We start from the raw sequence: 16,321 nt of genomic DNA, 5'->3' as shown, positions 1-16,321 counted from the left end.
AACCAGAGGCATGGCGTCTTCATGAACATGGACAAATGGTGTATCCCTACAGTATATACGCCTTGCAGCAGGATGGTCTTCGCGGAACACGTTCGTGAGGTTTTATAACCTAGATGTGGCGTAAATCACTTTACGAGTCCTCTCTGTCTATATCTGTCTGATATTCCAACATTAACGGGTGAGCCCGAGCTTCTATTTATGGGCATGCTACCTGTTATAATTTAATACAACCACCTGTGTACTTCACAAGTGTCACAAGCATTTCCAATAAGAATAAACCTCCCGCCCTGCCTCTGGTTATGAAGGGATTACATTTATATGGTGTGTATTATATGTGTATATCCCCAGCATAAGATTAAATTTCCGTCTGGTTGTCACCATGTGGGGTTATTCATTATTCTATACACTTGAAATATGTTGTAATAAGTCGCCGCCCGGCAGGTCTGTGACTTCATATACATATTCTTATACAAGTGTTTATTATCTGGTATATCTCTCAGGGTATGACGTCATGTAATGCGGCATGATGTGACCAAAAGTATTTACCGCAATGTGGAGTGAGCTGAATCGATGGGGAACGACTCCGGTTACACATGTAACCTCGGTTCTCTGAGATGAAGGGATTGAGACATTGTGAAACCTGGACGCACTACTACTTCAGAGTTCTTGTCCTCCAGTCAGAAAATTCTGAAGAAATGGTGTTTGTGCACTGCTTATATAGGCCAACTGCATGCCTAAAGGGGCAGGGCTCAAACACCATTGCCAATCATAAGATTGGCAATATTATACAAGGGCTTCAACTAGGTAGTCAGAGAAGGAATTCCCCAAAAGCATTCAACGCAATGTCTCGTTCTCTTCCTCTCAGGGAACCAAGGTAACGTGTAACCGGAGGTGTTTTATTGAAATGGTTTCTCTGAAGAACCTCTAGGCATCCTTCACATCTGGCTCGTATGGAAAAATTTTTATTGGAACCTGGTGCGTTTTCTTCCTTCGTTTGGGTCGTTAGGTATACACGGCAATTGCACTGGGAACCACACCAAAACAATTGGTCCGTGACGAGGTAGTCTCAGTTCGATTTCAAATTAACTCTGGGGTGGTTTGCTTATGATGAGAATGCACTCCAAACCCAACAGACCAACAAACCAATGACTATCCCTATTATAACCATGAGCATACTTGCTGGATCTTTGAGGGAGGAATCTGTTAGCATGTAATTTATAATGAAGTTATGAATATAGGATTTTTGGTGACTATATTGTATAGAAATTTACATTTAATAAAGGTGGTGTTCAATAATTCCTGAGGTAATTTAATACAATCTACTCTTTCTGATAGTGGCAGAACAGACACAGGTAGTTAACTTTTTCACAGATAAAAAACACAAAAGAAATCCATTTGGAGAGCATGAAATAGAATTACTCACGTCACTTTCTCTACTGTGTGTTTGTGTGTGTGTGTGTGTGTGTGAGAGAGAGAGAGAGAGAGAGAGAGAGAGAGAGAACAAGCACTTTTTAATGCAGAAATAATGTAACAGTAACTGATGATAAAAATAACTATTTTATAACTTTTTATTGCAAAAATGTGTGCTTTACATTTTGCTTGACACCTCCTGCCTCCAGAATAATGTTGTTATACATGCACAGACAAACGAAAATTCTCAGTCTCAGTTTTCAGTGGTGGAAAGTGCAGTTTAAAAATAGAAGAGAGTAGCAATATCAATGCATTTTCAACCAAAAATGTATTAGTGTGGACAAGGCCTCAGAAAACCGAAAGGGTGTGCATATAAAATTCTCCAAAAGGTGTTAAAACCCTTGTCTTAAAACATCCCTATAAGGTCAACAAAAGTATGATGCTAGTGTGATCAAGTGACATTCAGAGAAATAAAATTTTGTTTTGAAAATAACAAAAAAGGATCCCCTACACCAGCAAATACATGTTAGCACTATGCATAAAAAATTTAGAATTTCTTACCTGAATATACAAAGAATTACAATGGCAGTAGTAAGTGAAATGAGGGAAACACTGTGGCCGATGGTGTAGCCAATCTTCACTGACCTAAAGAAACTATCCTGGAAAAGCAGAAAGAAAAAAATGCATGTTTAAAAATTCAAATATCTTTGAACTCATAGTTTAAACAACTGCAGAGCTGTACCACATTTGTTTGAACATTCAAATAATCAAATTCTTTTATTATAGTTTAATCTTTTTCTGAGCATCTTTTTCAACATGCTTTCCAGTAAGAACTATTTCTATTTAGACAAAAGAAAAACTAATTTTATGTTGCATGAAGCAAAATAATCTGTCACATATGTCAGTATTGTATTCAATGTGTAATATAAATCTATAACTGAGCTTTTTAATTAAAATACTGCTATCCCTCCCTTTGAAGATGGGGTCAAAAAACACACAAAACACAAAAAATAACCATATTTCACCATGTTTTTGACCCTGACTCAATACATTGGTTTTTATTCCATTTTATTGCCTTCAGATGAATGAAAAGTCTTGATTCTGGCTCAAGGTTCTCTTTTTTGTGGTAAGAATGGAAAATGTGCTTCCTCTCCCACGGCAAGTTTTTCTAAATGACTCACCTGTATAGAGCTTGGCTCTGCAATGGCGCTATTCCTTTTTTGTGTTTTAAATAATGCCTTCTATAGACTTTGACTTAGGTTGAGTATGAAAACCTTTAACATGGCAACACAGAAGAGTCAGATACTCACCGATTGGAACATAAAATTCCTTTTAAGTCCCATGCCCACATATTCCCAAGTGGGTCTGGACCTAGCTGGAAAATTACCTCTCCTGCTTTTCATTGACGTGGAAACATACCCTGGGAAAGCTTTCATGAAATGGCAAAAGGCATGTGATCTTCACTTAACTACACTCTGCTCAAAGATAAAGCCATTTCATTTAGTATATCATTGGCTGTTTCAACGATGGACTATTAGTATGTTTACAAATGCGCAGAAAAGCTGACACTTATGTGCAATGTTAAATAGAGGTGCTTTTATGCTTGGCTAGTTCGTTTGCACCCACAGAAACCCACTGGCAGGAAAAGGAGGCTAAGAGGTTGACTGAAAAATAATGAATTTTAAAGCTTGTGTTTTTGAGTGAGGAACACTCAAGGGCTCTATGATACACAGTATGAATGATTGTATTCACTCTGTGTGGGCTAAAAGTTGAATAGTTCAAGAGTTCAACAGTAGGAGCATTTCAGTGTTTTAAAATGCAAGTGTAGTTGAAAACGTTTGGTTACGTATGTAACCTCCGTTCCCCGAGGGAGGGAACAACACGTTGTGTCGGAGAAGCGACACTAGGCGTCTCTCTTGAGCGCCGATATCCACCTCTGATCTATGAAAAAAGGCCAATGAGAGTTGGCAGCCAGTATTTGCATGTCCCGCCCCCGGACATACGGGTATTTAAGCGCCGTAAATATGGGAGTTCATTCAGGATTTTTCTGAGGAGCCAGAAATGGTTCAGCGACATGGCGGAGGAAAGACACAACGTGTCGTTCCCTCCCTCAGGGAACGGAGGTTACATACATAACCAAACGTTCCCCTTCTGTCGCTCTCTTCATGTTGTGTCGGAGAAGCGACACTAGGGGACCCATTCCAATCTTGCCATGTGCTGAACCGTGTACGTGGACTGCCGATACAGAGGCGGGCAGGGATTCATAAAGTGAATCATCCAGGCGGCAACATACACCTTGTAGGAACAGGAGCACTGACTTGATTGCGCATCTCTGCGGGTCTTCGGCTCGGGAAGAACACCAATCTGCGAACGAGCGCCACTTTAGGGCGTAAAGGTGCCTGGTAGAGGGGGCTCTGGCTTGGTTGATTGTATTCACAACGGTCGCAGGTAAGCCGGCTAGCTCTTCCGCATCCCGTCCCGGGACCAGACGTGGAGGTTCCAGAGGTCTGGGCGCGGGTGCCAGAGCATGCCCCGTCCCTGAGAGAGGAGGTCCTTTCTCAGGGGAATCTGCCAGGGAGGAGCTGTCGCGAGAAGTCTGAGTTCCGAGAACCAAGTCCGAGTGGGCCAGTAGGGGGCCACCAATGTGACTTGCTCCTCGTCCTCCCTGACCTTGCACAGCACCGGTGCAAGAAGGCTCACTGGGGGAAATGCGTACTTGCGCAGCCCCGAGGGCCAGCTGTGTGCCAGCGCATCTGTCCCGAGGGGAGCCTCTGTTAGGGCGTACCAGAGCGGGCAGTGGGAGGTTTCCTGGGAGGCAAACAGGTCTACCTGGGCTTTGCCAAACTGTTCCCAAATCAGCTGGACTGACTGGGGGTAAAGCCTCCACTCCCCGCCGGGCAGGCGTTGTCGTGATAGCGCGTCCGCTACGACGTTGAGCTTGCTGGGGATGTGAGTGGCACGCAGCGACTTGAGTCGCTGCTGGCTCCATAGGAGGAGACGGCGGGCGAGTTGTGACATGTGGCGGGAGCGTACGGCGCCTTGGCGATTTATGTACACCACCACCGTGATGCTGTCCGATCTCACGAGGACGTGTTTGTCCCGAACTAACGGGAGGAACTTCCTGAGAGCAAGAAGGACGGTCATCAACTCCAGGCAGTTGATGTGCCAACGCAGCGGGGCCCCTTTCCAACGGCCCGCTGCTGCGTGCCTGCTGCACACGGCACCCCACCCAGACCAGGAGGCGTCGGTTGTGACCAAAACACGTCGGGACACCTGCTGCAGGGGCACTCCTGCCTGTAAAAAGCAGAGGTCTGTCCAGGGTCGGAGTGTTTTGAGGCAGGCGGGGGTGATCCTTACCCGATGTGTGCCGTGGTGCCATGCTTGTCTCGGGACTCGAGTCTGGAGCCAGTGCTGGAGTGGTCTCATATGCATCAACCCCAGTGGCGCGACCGCCACGGAGGACGCCATATGCCCCAGGAGCCTCTGGAAAAGTTTTAGAGGGTCCACTGTGCCTGGCTTGAAGGAAGTGAGGCAGTTCAGCACCGACTGAGCACGCTCGCTTGTGAGACGTGCTGTCATCGAGACTGAGTCTAACTCCAACCCGAGAAAAGAGATGCTCTGAACCGGAGTGAGCTTGCTCTTTTCCCAGTTGACCTGAAGCCCCAAGCGGCTGAGGTGCCGGAGCACCTGGTCTCTGTGTGTGCATAGTAACTCTCGAGAGTGTGCTAGGATGAGCCAGTCATCGAGGTAGTTTAGAATGTGGATCCCGGCTACTCGTAGTGGGGCAAGGGCCGCCTCTGCGACCTTCGTGAAGACGCGAGGGGACAGAGACAGGCCAAAGGGGAGGACTTTGTACTGAAACGCCTGGCCGTCGAACGCGAACTGTAAGAAGGGTCGGTGTCGCGGCAGAATTGAGACGTGGAAGTACGCGTCCTTCAGGTCTACCGCTGCAAACCAATCTAGATGCTGAACACCAGCCAGAATATTTCTCTGCGTGAGCATTTTGAACGGGAGTTTTAACAAGGCCCAATTGAAAACTCGCAGGTCCAGGATTGGTCGTAAGCCGCCGCCTTTCTTGGGTACAATGAAGTAAGGGCTGTAGAAACCATTCCTCATTTCGGTTGGAGGGACGGGCTCTACCGCGCCCTTGGCTAAGAGGGTCACGATTTCCGTGCGCAGGGAACTGGCATGCTCGCCGTGTACTGCGGAAAAGCGGACGCCCCTGAAGGGGGGGGCGGGAGCCGGGCAAACTGAATTGCGTAACCGAGTCGAATGGTCCGGTGCAGCCAGCGTGACGCGTTGGGAAGCGAAAATCACGCTTCCCAGCTCTGCGCTGGGGCACCAAAGGGACGAGTATTTTGGACGTACTTGGCGGGGCCTCGCAGCGGGGCGGAACAGGTAATGCAGCGTCGGGCGGCTTCGTTGCGGCCTGAGGCTGAGGTGCTGAGAATAGACTCAAAGCACTTACCTTGCTCCGCGCGCCCGGCAGGGGGGCGGGTTCGTGACTGAGGAGGAGGTCTGATGTTGGCGTCCTCTGGACTCGTCTGAACCGGCCGGCCGGGGGACAGTCGTGGGCAGGCGGAAGGCGGGATCGCCACATCCGGTGTACCGGGACTGTCGTAATCTGAATGCAGATTGCCGTGAGAATGGCATTTGCGGGCCAGGTGACCCAGAGGCAAAGGAAATAGCTCTTTTATTGAGAATGTGGGTACCACAGCCCCCGTCAGGGGGTGTGGCAAATGAAAAAACAAAGGATTCTCCTCCCGGCCCTCCACCGGGGGACGGAGCTGCTGGCCCGAAGGCGGCAGTCCAGGGGAGTCCTCAGCATCAGACATCACACTCTCCGATGCAGCGGCGAGCTCATCTGCTCCGGGCTCGGGAGGATAGACAGCCGGGCCGTGAGGCGAGCCGCTATCGCCGCGAGCGTAGACGGGGACCAGCGAGCGTCTCGGGAACGGGAGGTTACCCGGCGAAACAGCACCCGCTGCCGCCCCCAAATCGCACCCAGCGCCAACCGCATCGTCCTCAATCCCGTGGGAAGAAGGAGCAATGCGGGGTGCAGCTGGGGTGGCTTGCTCTCTGTTGAAAGCAAGCCGCGACCGCAACGTGGTCATGGTCATGTTCTCGCAGTGAGAACATGAGCCATCCACAAACGCCACCTCAGTGTGATCGTGGCCCAAACACACAAGACAGCGCCTGTGGCCGTCTGAAGCGGAGAGCACTCTACCGCATCCAGGAACAACACAGGGGCGGAAGGGCATCTTGAAAAGACGGCGTCCTGAAAAGGACGTTCAACGCCGCTGTGTTTTGCTCTTTTAGAGAAATTCACTCTTTTAAGGGAAATAGCTCTTTTAATACACAGTATGTGTGTGTGTCTGCGCTGTCGAAGCGCTCAGGGGCAAGAATGCACGCCGTGCAAAGTAGGAGAAAGCCGCTGTTGTGCGCCGTCAAATCCAACAGCATGCAGATCGTCAGAGGAAACAGGAACGTAATAGCAAACTGCAGACAGACCATCGGCTCTGAAGAAATTTTCTGAATGAACTCCCGTATTTGCGCCGCTTAAATACCCGTATGTCCGGGGGCGGGACATGCAAATACTGGCTGCCAACTCTCATTGGCCTTTTTTCATAGATCAGAGGTGGATATCGGCGCTCAAGAGAGACCCCTAGTGTCGCTTCTCCGACACAACGTGGAGAGAGCGACAGAAGGGGAACAGTAGTTTGACATAACTTTGCAAGTAGACTTTCCATTTATGATGTTCTCTCATAACTTCCTGCTGATCTTAGACCAGAATGAATTTCCAAGATAGAAATGCAATTGACGTGACAATGGCAACATTTTTGCAAACCAAAATGATGTGCTTAATAAACAAAACAGACATCCTCACCCTAAATCAACAGCATAACCTAAACAATAGTGTTTTAAAAGCAATTTTGACATGAAAAGGACATTAACTGAAGCAACCATGTCATTTTGTGTCGTTTCTAGGGCACTTTCAATTCACTTTCGCTTTCACTTTTGTTTCGAGCAGGCTTGACTAGTCTTAAGGCTCTATATCGCAGTCCAAAATCTAACACACTATCAGGTGAGCTACCACAGAAATGAATCAAATTGGAATATGTGTATAAATCAGGCATGTGCTGTGGGCTTTGAGACTGGGCAAGCATTTTTAATACACATTATTAAACACTGTGCCCAAAACACATTATACAGGTGAGTGTAATGTCACGGAAATTTTATAGACATAAATTGTTGACTTAAAACTCACCAGTCAATGGAAACAATTATGTCACTGTGGCGAACTTCATGACTACATTTATTTCAATTCAGTACAGAAATATTGCTCATATCACACAAATGAAAGATTTTCATATATTCATCCAAGCATGTTTATGTCCATTAAATCATATGAACAATGACCCATAGTGCCTGAAGATCTTTTTTGAAATACAACAAAAATAAAAATAAAAGATTGCTAGATGTTTCAACATCATAGGCCTCACACGTCACTGTTCCCACAGTTCATAATCACTGGAATGGAGAGCGGCAATTAATTTGACTATCAAAGTCAGCAATCTTAACCTGAATGCACAAGGCAATTGTAACATAAACACAGCAGTCATCCCTTAAAATATTTTTTTTAAACAGACACTGTTAGAACTGTAAAACAGACATAACACAAGAAGGACATGATTGCCAGATCAGTACTTCATAGCCTCAGACTAACCAGAAACAATGACCTAGTATCTATGATCATAATGTGGAAAAACCAACATTACAAATATGGCAGTGACCGTAAAATTAGCACTTACTGTATGATAAGAAGAAAACCATTCAAACACTCTGGAACCTGTGGATTTTGACCTCTAAGACATCGGTATAGCATCCATCAAGGCTGCATGTTTGACTGAATTAACAATTAAATTGCAATTTATCCATGCTTCACCACAAAATACTGTGTATTTTGTAAACAAACAGCATTTCTCCTTCAGCCTTTGAGTCAGAGATTTGTGACATTTAAATAGAAGTGGCCCATCTGCTAAATAGTCTCTGGCACTACTTACCTTGTAAATGTAGGTGGGTCTGTAATACAAGCATTAAAATGCATCATATTTAAAATTATGCGTTAGAGCAAAAGTGTTTTGATATCATAACATAGCAGTGTATGAGTAATATAGCAATAAATTGTTGTTTATAAAGTCATAAACAGCCATAGTACCCATGATTTGTGAAAAGTGAATAAAAAAAACAGTTGTTGTAGCATCTAAAATTTCACCAGGAAACTGCAGAAAGACGTTGAAAGCGGCACATAAAACTCTGTTTGCAAAAATGTTGTTACTGTAATGTTCATTCTATGAGGCTAGGTGAGGTTAAAGGGTTAGTTCACCCAAAAATCTGTCATCATTTACTCAACTTCATGTTGTTCCAAAAACAAATTACATCCTTTCTTGCATGGAACACAAAGTGAGATGTTACTTTGTAGTAGGCAGAATGTCAGGGATTAACAGCCTCAGTCATCATTCACTTTCAATGTGTGGGGGAAACATTCAGCCTAACACCTCCTTTTGTATTCCAAAAAAGAAAGAAAATCATATAGGCTTGGAACAACATGAAGGCGAGTAAATGATGACATAATATTCATGGGTTAAAGTCACACAACAGTCATCTCAAAGCAAAATATGCTTAGAAATCAAGATTTTCCCATAGACTGCCATTGTTTTCTGAAGTCACACAAAATTCACCCCAAAACAAAACAAACTTAAAAAATAATGGGCACCAACATACCAGCATCCAAAACACATGCTGGTGACCAGCAGTGCTGGTAAATTCAGAAGGGGTTTTAATCACCTGTGGAGGCAGTAAACAACCTGATAAATAATTTAGACTTACATCATCAACAGTGCTGTTAAGGTTATATCCACAATTCACTGCAATCGTCATGGGGTGCATCTCAGTCCAGCCATCTGCAGTGCACGTCTTGGAGAGGTTACCTGTGTGAGACATTTGAAAGTAATTAAAACAAACAAACACCCCATCAGCATGCATTAGTTTATTAGTTACTGTCCCAATTTTAACTGAAAGGCATTGAGCCCCAAGAGATCGCTTCCTGGTGTGTGTCCACACAATTTAAGTACAATGGTTTTCTCAGCTAAAGTAGAGAAATGGTGGGCCACGCCACTCCTCTTGCTGAGATGGTTCCTGGCTCTTTTCCCTGCACAGCACTCCACTGAATGTATAACTCTGCAACCAATCAATATGCAAAGAGCCCCCACCAGACAAGGTGACTCAGTGTGGTGAGCTTTTCGTTTTGATCTATGCAGTATAAAAAGATCAGACAATAATTTGTTGACTGCTTGGAATGCATTTAAGAGAAAAACTAAATTGTTCAGTTCATTAGATTTAAACAGGGTTCCCCCAATTTTTTACTTATACATTTTCATGACTTCGATTAAGAATTATTCAGACCATCATTTGTTAACCAATTTGAACAGACTCATATAATTTCTCTTCATATCATGTGAGTGTACATAAATATTAAAGGGGTCATGAAATGGAGAATCAAATTTGCTTAGATATTTAGACATATAACAGGTAAATGTACAATAAAAACATACTGTAAATTTCAATTCTTCCTCCCCAGTCTAAAAAGAGCATTTACAGTTGCACCCTGCTGAAATGTCTCGTTTTAAAATCGGTCTGTTTGTGACGAAAACATTGCTCATTTGAATTTACACATCCCACAACATGCATCATCGAACCCTTGGCCCCGCCCACTTCAAAAATGTAAGTAAAAGTTTAATTCATGAATATCTCAAAAGTCATGACTGTTGGATAGTTTATGGTGCCCTGTGTTAACAGTTGTGCTTGAGATGAACAGTTTAATATATTTAGATGCAATGTGTTGGATGTGCATTATGCATAAACCCTGTTGAGGGGCTTGTTAATTCTCTCCCGATTGAGTTTGCTTATTTTGAGGGGCTGCACAATCATAACAGTGGCCGTTTACATTGAAGTTTTAAGGACATCTGTTAACAACATTACTAACATGAACTAATAATGAACAGTACTTTTACTGTATTTATTAATTTCAACATATAGCAATGCATTTTTAAAATCAAGTTGTTTATGTTAACATAAGTTAATGCACTATAAACAGAGCTATTAATAAACAACTGTATTTTCTATTAATTAGCATTAACAAAGATTAATAAATGCTGTAAAAAGAAAAATACTTTTTAGAGTATTCTAGGCCACCGTGTAATAACTAATGTTAACAAATTTAACCTTATTGTAAAGTGTTAAAGGGAAAGTTCACCCAAAAATGAAAATGATCTCATCATAATTTCCTCACCCTAATGACATCCCAGATCTTTATTATTTTCTTTCTTCTGCTGAACACAAATGAAGAGTTTAGAAGAATATTTAAAAATATATATGGATTTAACCACTGAAAGTTTATGGATTACTTTTATGCTGCCTCTACGTCCTTTTGGATCTTAAAATTTGCACCTATTCACTAGCAATATATGGACCTAGAGAGATGAAATATTCTTCTAAAAATCTTTGTTTGTATTCAGCAGAAGAAAGAAAATGATACACATCTGGGATGGCATGAGGGTGAGAGAAGGTGAAGTATCCCTTTATCATATTAACATATTTTCATAAATTACTATTCATTTCTTTATATGTAATATAAATTAACAGTCAATACAGAGTATTGAAAGTGTTCAGTTAGTAGTTAGTGACACTGTGAGGATAATTTGCCTTATGCTGTAGTCATAATACCACAGTCTATGACCAGTTTTAAATAAGAGCTGTTTCTTTAAGAACCAGGGAGGGAAATTGTGAAGGTCTAGGTGTGGGTATCCTGCAATGATGACTCATTCATCCAACATTTTTCTCATTCAATATGATCTGCAGTTTGAAAAATATTATGTATAATTCAATAGCAATGACACTTAGTTATTTCTATGAAAAGTAATGCATTCATATAAGAGCCCAAGTTACAATACCATTCACTGATCAAAAACAAGGCAATCAATTTCACTCAGTATTAAAAAGGGTGTGGGTACATGATTCCTGTGTGCTGTTCTAAGGGCTTTTTCTTCAACATGCTTGTTACTGTATGTCCATGCTGAATGAATAAAAGAAGCAATATCATTTCATAACATGTACAAAATGAGCACTGAATTGTAGGGATGGGCGGATTGATACTAAAATATCGATATGTCCGATACCGATGTGGTATCAAGAATATCGATCCTCACATAAAAATGTTTTTCTTTTAACAAGTGATATTATTATTTAGATTACATGAATATTAATGCATATCATAAGCTTCGAAGTGGGAAAAAATAATTATATGAGTGAATTGTTGCATGGCATTGGAAAAAAAAATTATTCCGCTCATCTTGATGCGCTGAAATGCTAAAATACACTAGCAGTCAGACAGCGCTCACCCTTTCAGTCATAGCGCTTGTTCAAATAATGAGCAGTCCTTTCCTGAGGTAATGACAACAAGAGTTCTAAAATAGAAAAATACTTTTAAAAGGAACATAGGCCACAAGGTTGCGACAACATGAACAAGACAAATATACACACAAAGACCACCCATGCTTGCCCAGCAAGGCACTGACTGTCCTGAGTTGCACTTTAATAACTGTCACTTTATAACTGTCTGCTACCTCAATAACTGCTATGTGCATAGAACATTATCTCATAGTATGTTATGTTTACATTTTTAGAAACTGTCATCTTTTTGCACTACTGAGTACTGGTCGAGCTGCACTGTCTATTGTCCTGTTCATTGTCAGTAATTTGTTGTACTGTCCTGTACTTTTTGCACATGTTTGCACGTGCACTTTATATAGGTATATATAGGTAGTTTATATAGGTATTTTATTTCGTTGTGTAGTCTCATGTGGTCCTATGTTGGTCCTTTGTTGTTTTTATGTAGCACCATGGTCCTGGAGGAATGTTGTCTCGTTTTGCTGTGTATTGTACTAACTGTATATGGTTGAAACGACAATAAAAAACCACTTGACTTGACTTGACTTGACCTCTGTCTGTATAACAGTGATGTCCACTGGTGAATGAATCGTAACTATTTTTTCCAACTGTTGTAAAGACCATCCTGAAAAAAAGGCTTAAACTAGCTTTAGATTGTTATCTGTTAGCTGGTGTCCCAGACTGATGTTTTTAAAAGGCTTTTGAGCACTGTGAGTCAGTTTAAGAGAAGACTGAACAAGCTAATACAAGCAAACCAGCATAGGCTGGTTTAAGTTGTTTTTTAATTATTTCAGGAGACTCATTACTCAACAAACCTTTGTGTCCAATAACTCAACCGACCCCTCACCCCCACCCCAATACAAATCACAATATTCCTTTGGTTTAAATTTAAACTGAAGTAATGGTAATAAGGTCAGCTTGTTATATGCACTTGTTAAAAATAATTAGCCATTGTTATGTCTAGATGTGGCCCCTGGCTCACTCTGGGAAGTTTAGTTGCAAGTATCAGTTAAAAAATATAAATCTGCATGTATCATTATCATACAAACAACACCATTCAGCTGACCTTTCCCCCTCTTCTACATTTGGCTTTTGAACCATCAAGGCCTGTATGAAAATTAAAAAGAAACCTGGTTCTGTGATTGAGAAACATATCCTTTAATTAACCTCAGACTTGTGACATCTGTTTTTGTCATTAGACAATCAGGATGAAAATAATTAAATGCTGAATGACCCTGTCATAAACAATTTGACATCTCTCACAAAGTACAATGGACTTTTGACTTTAATAAAGAAAGATGCATAACATATTGCGTATCATGAAGGATTACGATTAATCTCATCATGTTATGGTTAATCCAGCTAATACCTGACACTACTCCCATTGCTATATTTCAGGGATGAATTCAGCAGCAATTTTAATACATGAAAAATTTATACAAACATCCATGTTACCTTTAAAAAGGCCAGCAACTGAAAGCGTGTGTAATTTTATTTAAGAGGACGTTTACTCTTGGCTTTCATCTGAAGCTTTGTTTGTTGTATGGGGTTATCGGAGAGCATCTCACATTTATCACCGTGCACAAACACCCACGTGCAATATATCCATCCTTCCCAATATATCTATCCATTATTCCAGTGGACCGCTGGCTTTGTCAAGAGCCCCAGAGATCCCATGAAGCCAAATCCAAAATGCAACATTAATCCTATCTATTGAATCCTGGACAGACTTTTATCATTCTAAGAAGCATAATCTAGCCATTCCTAATTAAGAGAGATCCTGTTTGTGTTTGTGCATTGAATTTCATATACAGATGTATTTTTATAGATAGATGTCTGTGTGCATGTATAATGAAGACTCAGGTTGGTTGGGATCCATCAGCGATTTATTAAGGTAAGCAATGTCAGTACAGGCGAAGGTAATTGGCAGGCAAACAGGAATGTACAGGCAGGCAGAATCGTGGTCAAACAGGCAAGGAATCAGGGCAGGCAGTAATTATCAATGGTAGAGGGACAGGCGTAAACTCAGTAAATGCAGGCGGCATACAGACTTAGACGGTATAATCAGATAAGGGTCAAAACACAGAGAATCAGGAATAACAAAGATAAACGCTCAGAAATGCAGCCGGAGCAAAACAAGACTTCGCAATGAATGAACATGCAAACACTGTTTAAGTAGTGTGAAGTTAATGACAGTCAGCTGGAGCGTAATCACGCCAGGTATGTGGGTTTATGGGAATTGTAGTCTAATGGTCAGTACTCGGGTGAAACCGATCTCAGGTGGCCGGTTGAGGAGGCGCCTTCACCGGCGTTCGTAACAGCATGCTTTAAATGCAAATCCATCAGGAATTGAACAGGGGAGACTTGGGACCGTTGTAAAAGGGGCAATGTATTTGTAACATTGTGATTCAAAATTTCCTCAGTACATGCTTAATAAAGTTATTTTTCTGCCTCTGATTTTTAGATTTAAAAAGTATTATTTTTTTGTAAGCTATTATTTTCTTCTGTTGTCTACATCTTTGAATTCAAACTTATATATGTTTTATCTCTAGGTTGTTGGTAAAATCCTTCAGATGGGATGTAAAACTGAGGTCCTGACTCTCTGTGGTCATTAAAAATCCCAGGGCACATCTTGTAAAGAGTAGGGGTCTACCATGATGTCCTGGCCAAATTCCCCCCCATTGGCCCTTATCTATCATGGCCTCCTAATAATCCCATCCCTGAATTGGCTACCTCACACTACTCTCCTCTCCACCAATACAGTAGATGGTGTGTGGTGAGCATTCTGGGGCACTATGGCTGCCGTCGCATCATCCAGGTGGATGCTGCACACTGGTGGTGGTTGAGGAGATTCCACCTATAATATGAAAAGCACTGTAAAAGTACCTAGAAAAGCGCTATATAAATGTTAACTAATTATTAAAAGTTTGAAAATGTTATCTGGGTAGTGAAGAAAGGGTCAATTGTAAGAGTTATGAGATAAAAATTATATGAATGAATTGAAACATTTAATCGAATTTGAAATAAAATTATTAATTTCAAAAATTTAACACATTATTTTAACATGTAATTCTTAATCGCGATTAACTCATTTATCGTTAATACAGTATAAACCAGAAAAAAAACTGGTCAGAGTTCGGCTGAACCTTTGAAATGTGTCTGCCCTGAGTCCTTACACTGATGTACACACCACTAACAAACACACAACATAACTTCCATTTCTTAACGCTCTTTGTTGTACAAAACAAGCTCTGATGGGAATTGTGATAGAAAGCAAGTACTTTTAAGCCTATGTAAGGAGCAATTAAATTACCACCAAAGCACATCTAGTCTTAACTATTAAATGCCGAATGAGATGTTGTTTGCAAGCGCTTTTCATGTGGAGTTCAAAGCGGCGCTTGGAGCTGGCGCGACCATAAACACGACTTAATGATAACAAAGTGCTGTAACAAAGTGAATAGCCACAGTCTGCCAGCTGATTAACATTGTGGAGGATGAGAGTTCATGAGAATGAACTCTGCAATGAATACTCACCAATGGGGGGACAAGCTCTTTCAATTAGTTAACCTACCACTTTTAAAACATTTAATGTTCCTCAAATTGGTGTTAGTTTAGTGCATTTCTGTCTTTATACTGTGGTAGGCTTTTTTTGAAAAATGTTATTAAAGCATTATATTGTAACTTATTGTTTTGTTTTCTACCCTAAAAAGAAAATCATGACAGGAAAAAAGTATACAGAGCACAATTCCAGCACTTTCAAAATATGCGATTAATCAAGATTAACTATGAAATAATTGATGTAATTAATCGCGATTAACTATGAAAAAAGTATGAGATTAATCGCGCTTAAACATTTTAATTGACTGACAAAACTACTTTAAATACATATTATTCTTGACAGCTAAAAGAATTAGAATAATAAAATAGTGAAAAATTTGAGTTATACTAATAAATATTAAACCAATTATATTGACACACTGGTAATATAACATAATGGCGTTATTGTACCACCCCGACTTCTTGTATTCAATTTGATATAAACATCTTGTATTTTTTAGGAACTGTACAGTTACCTTTGGCACACACAAATGTTTTTTATACCAAAATATGGCATATAGATTAAAAATAGTCCGTAAATTATGAAGAAAAATGTGGAAATGCTACAATAGTAGGGTCTTTCCTACTCTTCCACCATCAACAAGTCTTTTGGTACTGGGGCTAGGAAAATATATACAGCTCTCAGAACACTAAAGCTATATTTCTCACTCAGGGGGCTCTGGCATGCCTATAAAACTGGGATCAGATGGTTACACAACTCCCTTTTTCATTTAATTGAACGTTGTTGCTGAGAAAGGCTATATCTTCAGCATGCTTTGACCCAAAGGTGAGGGTTACAGTTTGT

General features: G+C 41.4%; 1 protein-coding gene across 1 annotated transcript in view; it reads right to left on the bottom strand.

Moving 5' to 3' along the window:
- LOC127634413 (vasoactive intestinal polypeptide receptor) overlaps positions 1–16,321 on the bottom strand; it is a 106,699-nt gene that overhangs the window by 36,883 nt on the left and 53,495 nt on the right. Inside the window, exons 4-5 of the mRNA XM_052113958.1 lie at positions 9,301–9,401; positions 1,972–2,069 (exon numbers count right to left, since the gene is read on the bottom strand). Of these exons, the coding sequence (XP_051969918.1) occupies positions 1,972–2,069; positions 9,301–9,401 (199 nt within the window). The remainder of the gene's footprint in view (positions 1–1,971; positions 2,070–9,300; positions 9,402–16,321) is intronic.

Source organism: Xyrauchen texanus, chromosome 41 (genome assembly GCF_025860055.1).
Source record: "Xyrauchen texanus isolate HMW12.3.18 chromosome 41, RBS_HiC_50CHRs, whole genome shotgun sequence".
NCBI lineage: Eukaryota > Metazoa > Chordata > Actinopteri > Cypriniformes > Catostomidae > Xyrauchen > Xyrauchen texanus.
Note: the sequence above shows the minus strand (reverse complement) of the source record. Positions and strands in the feature narration are given on the sequence as shown.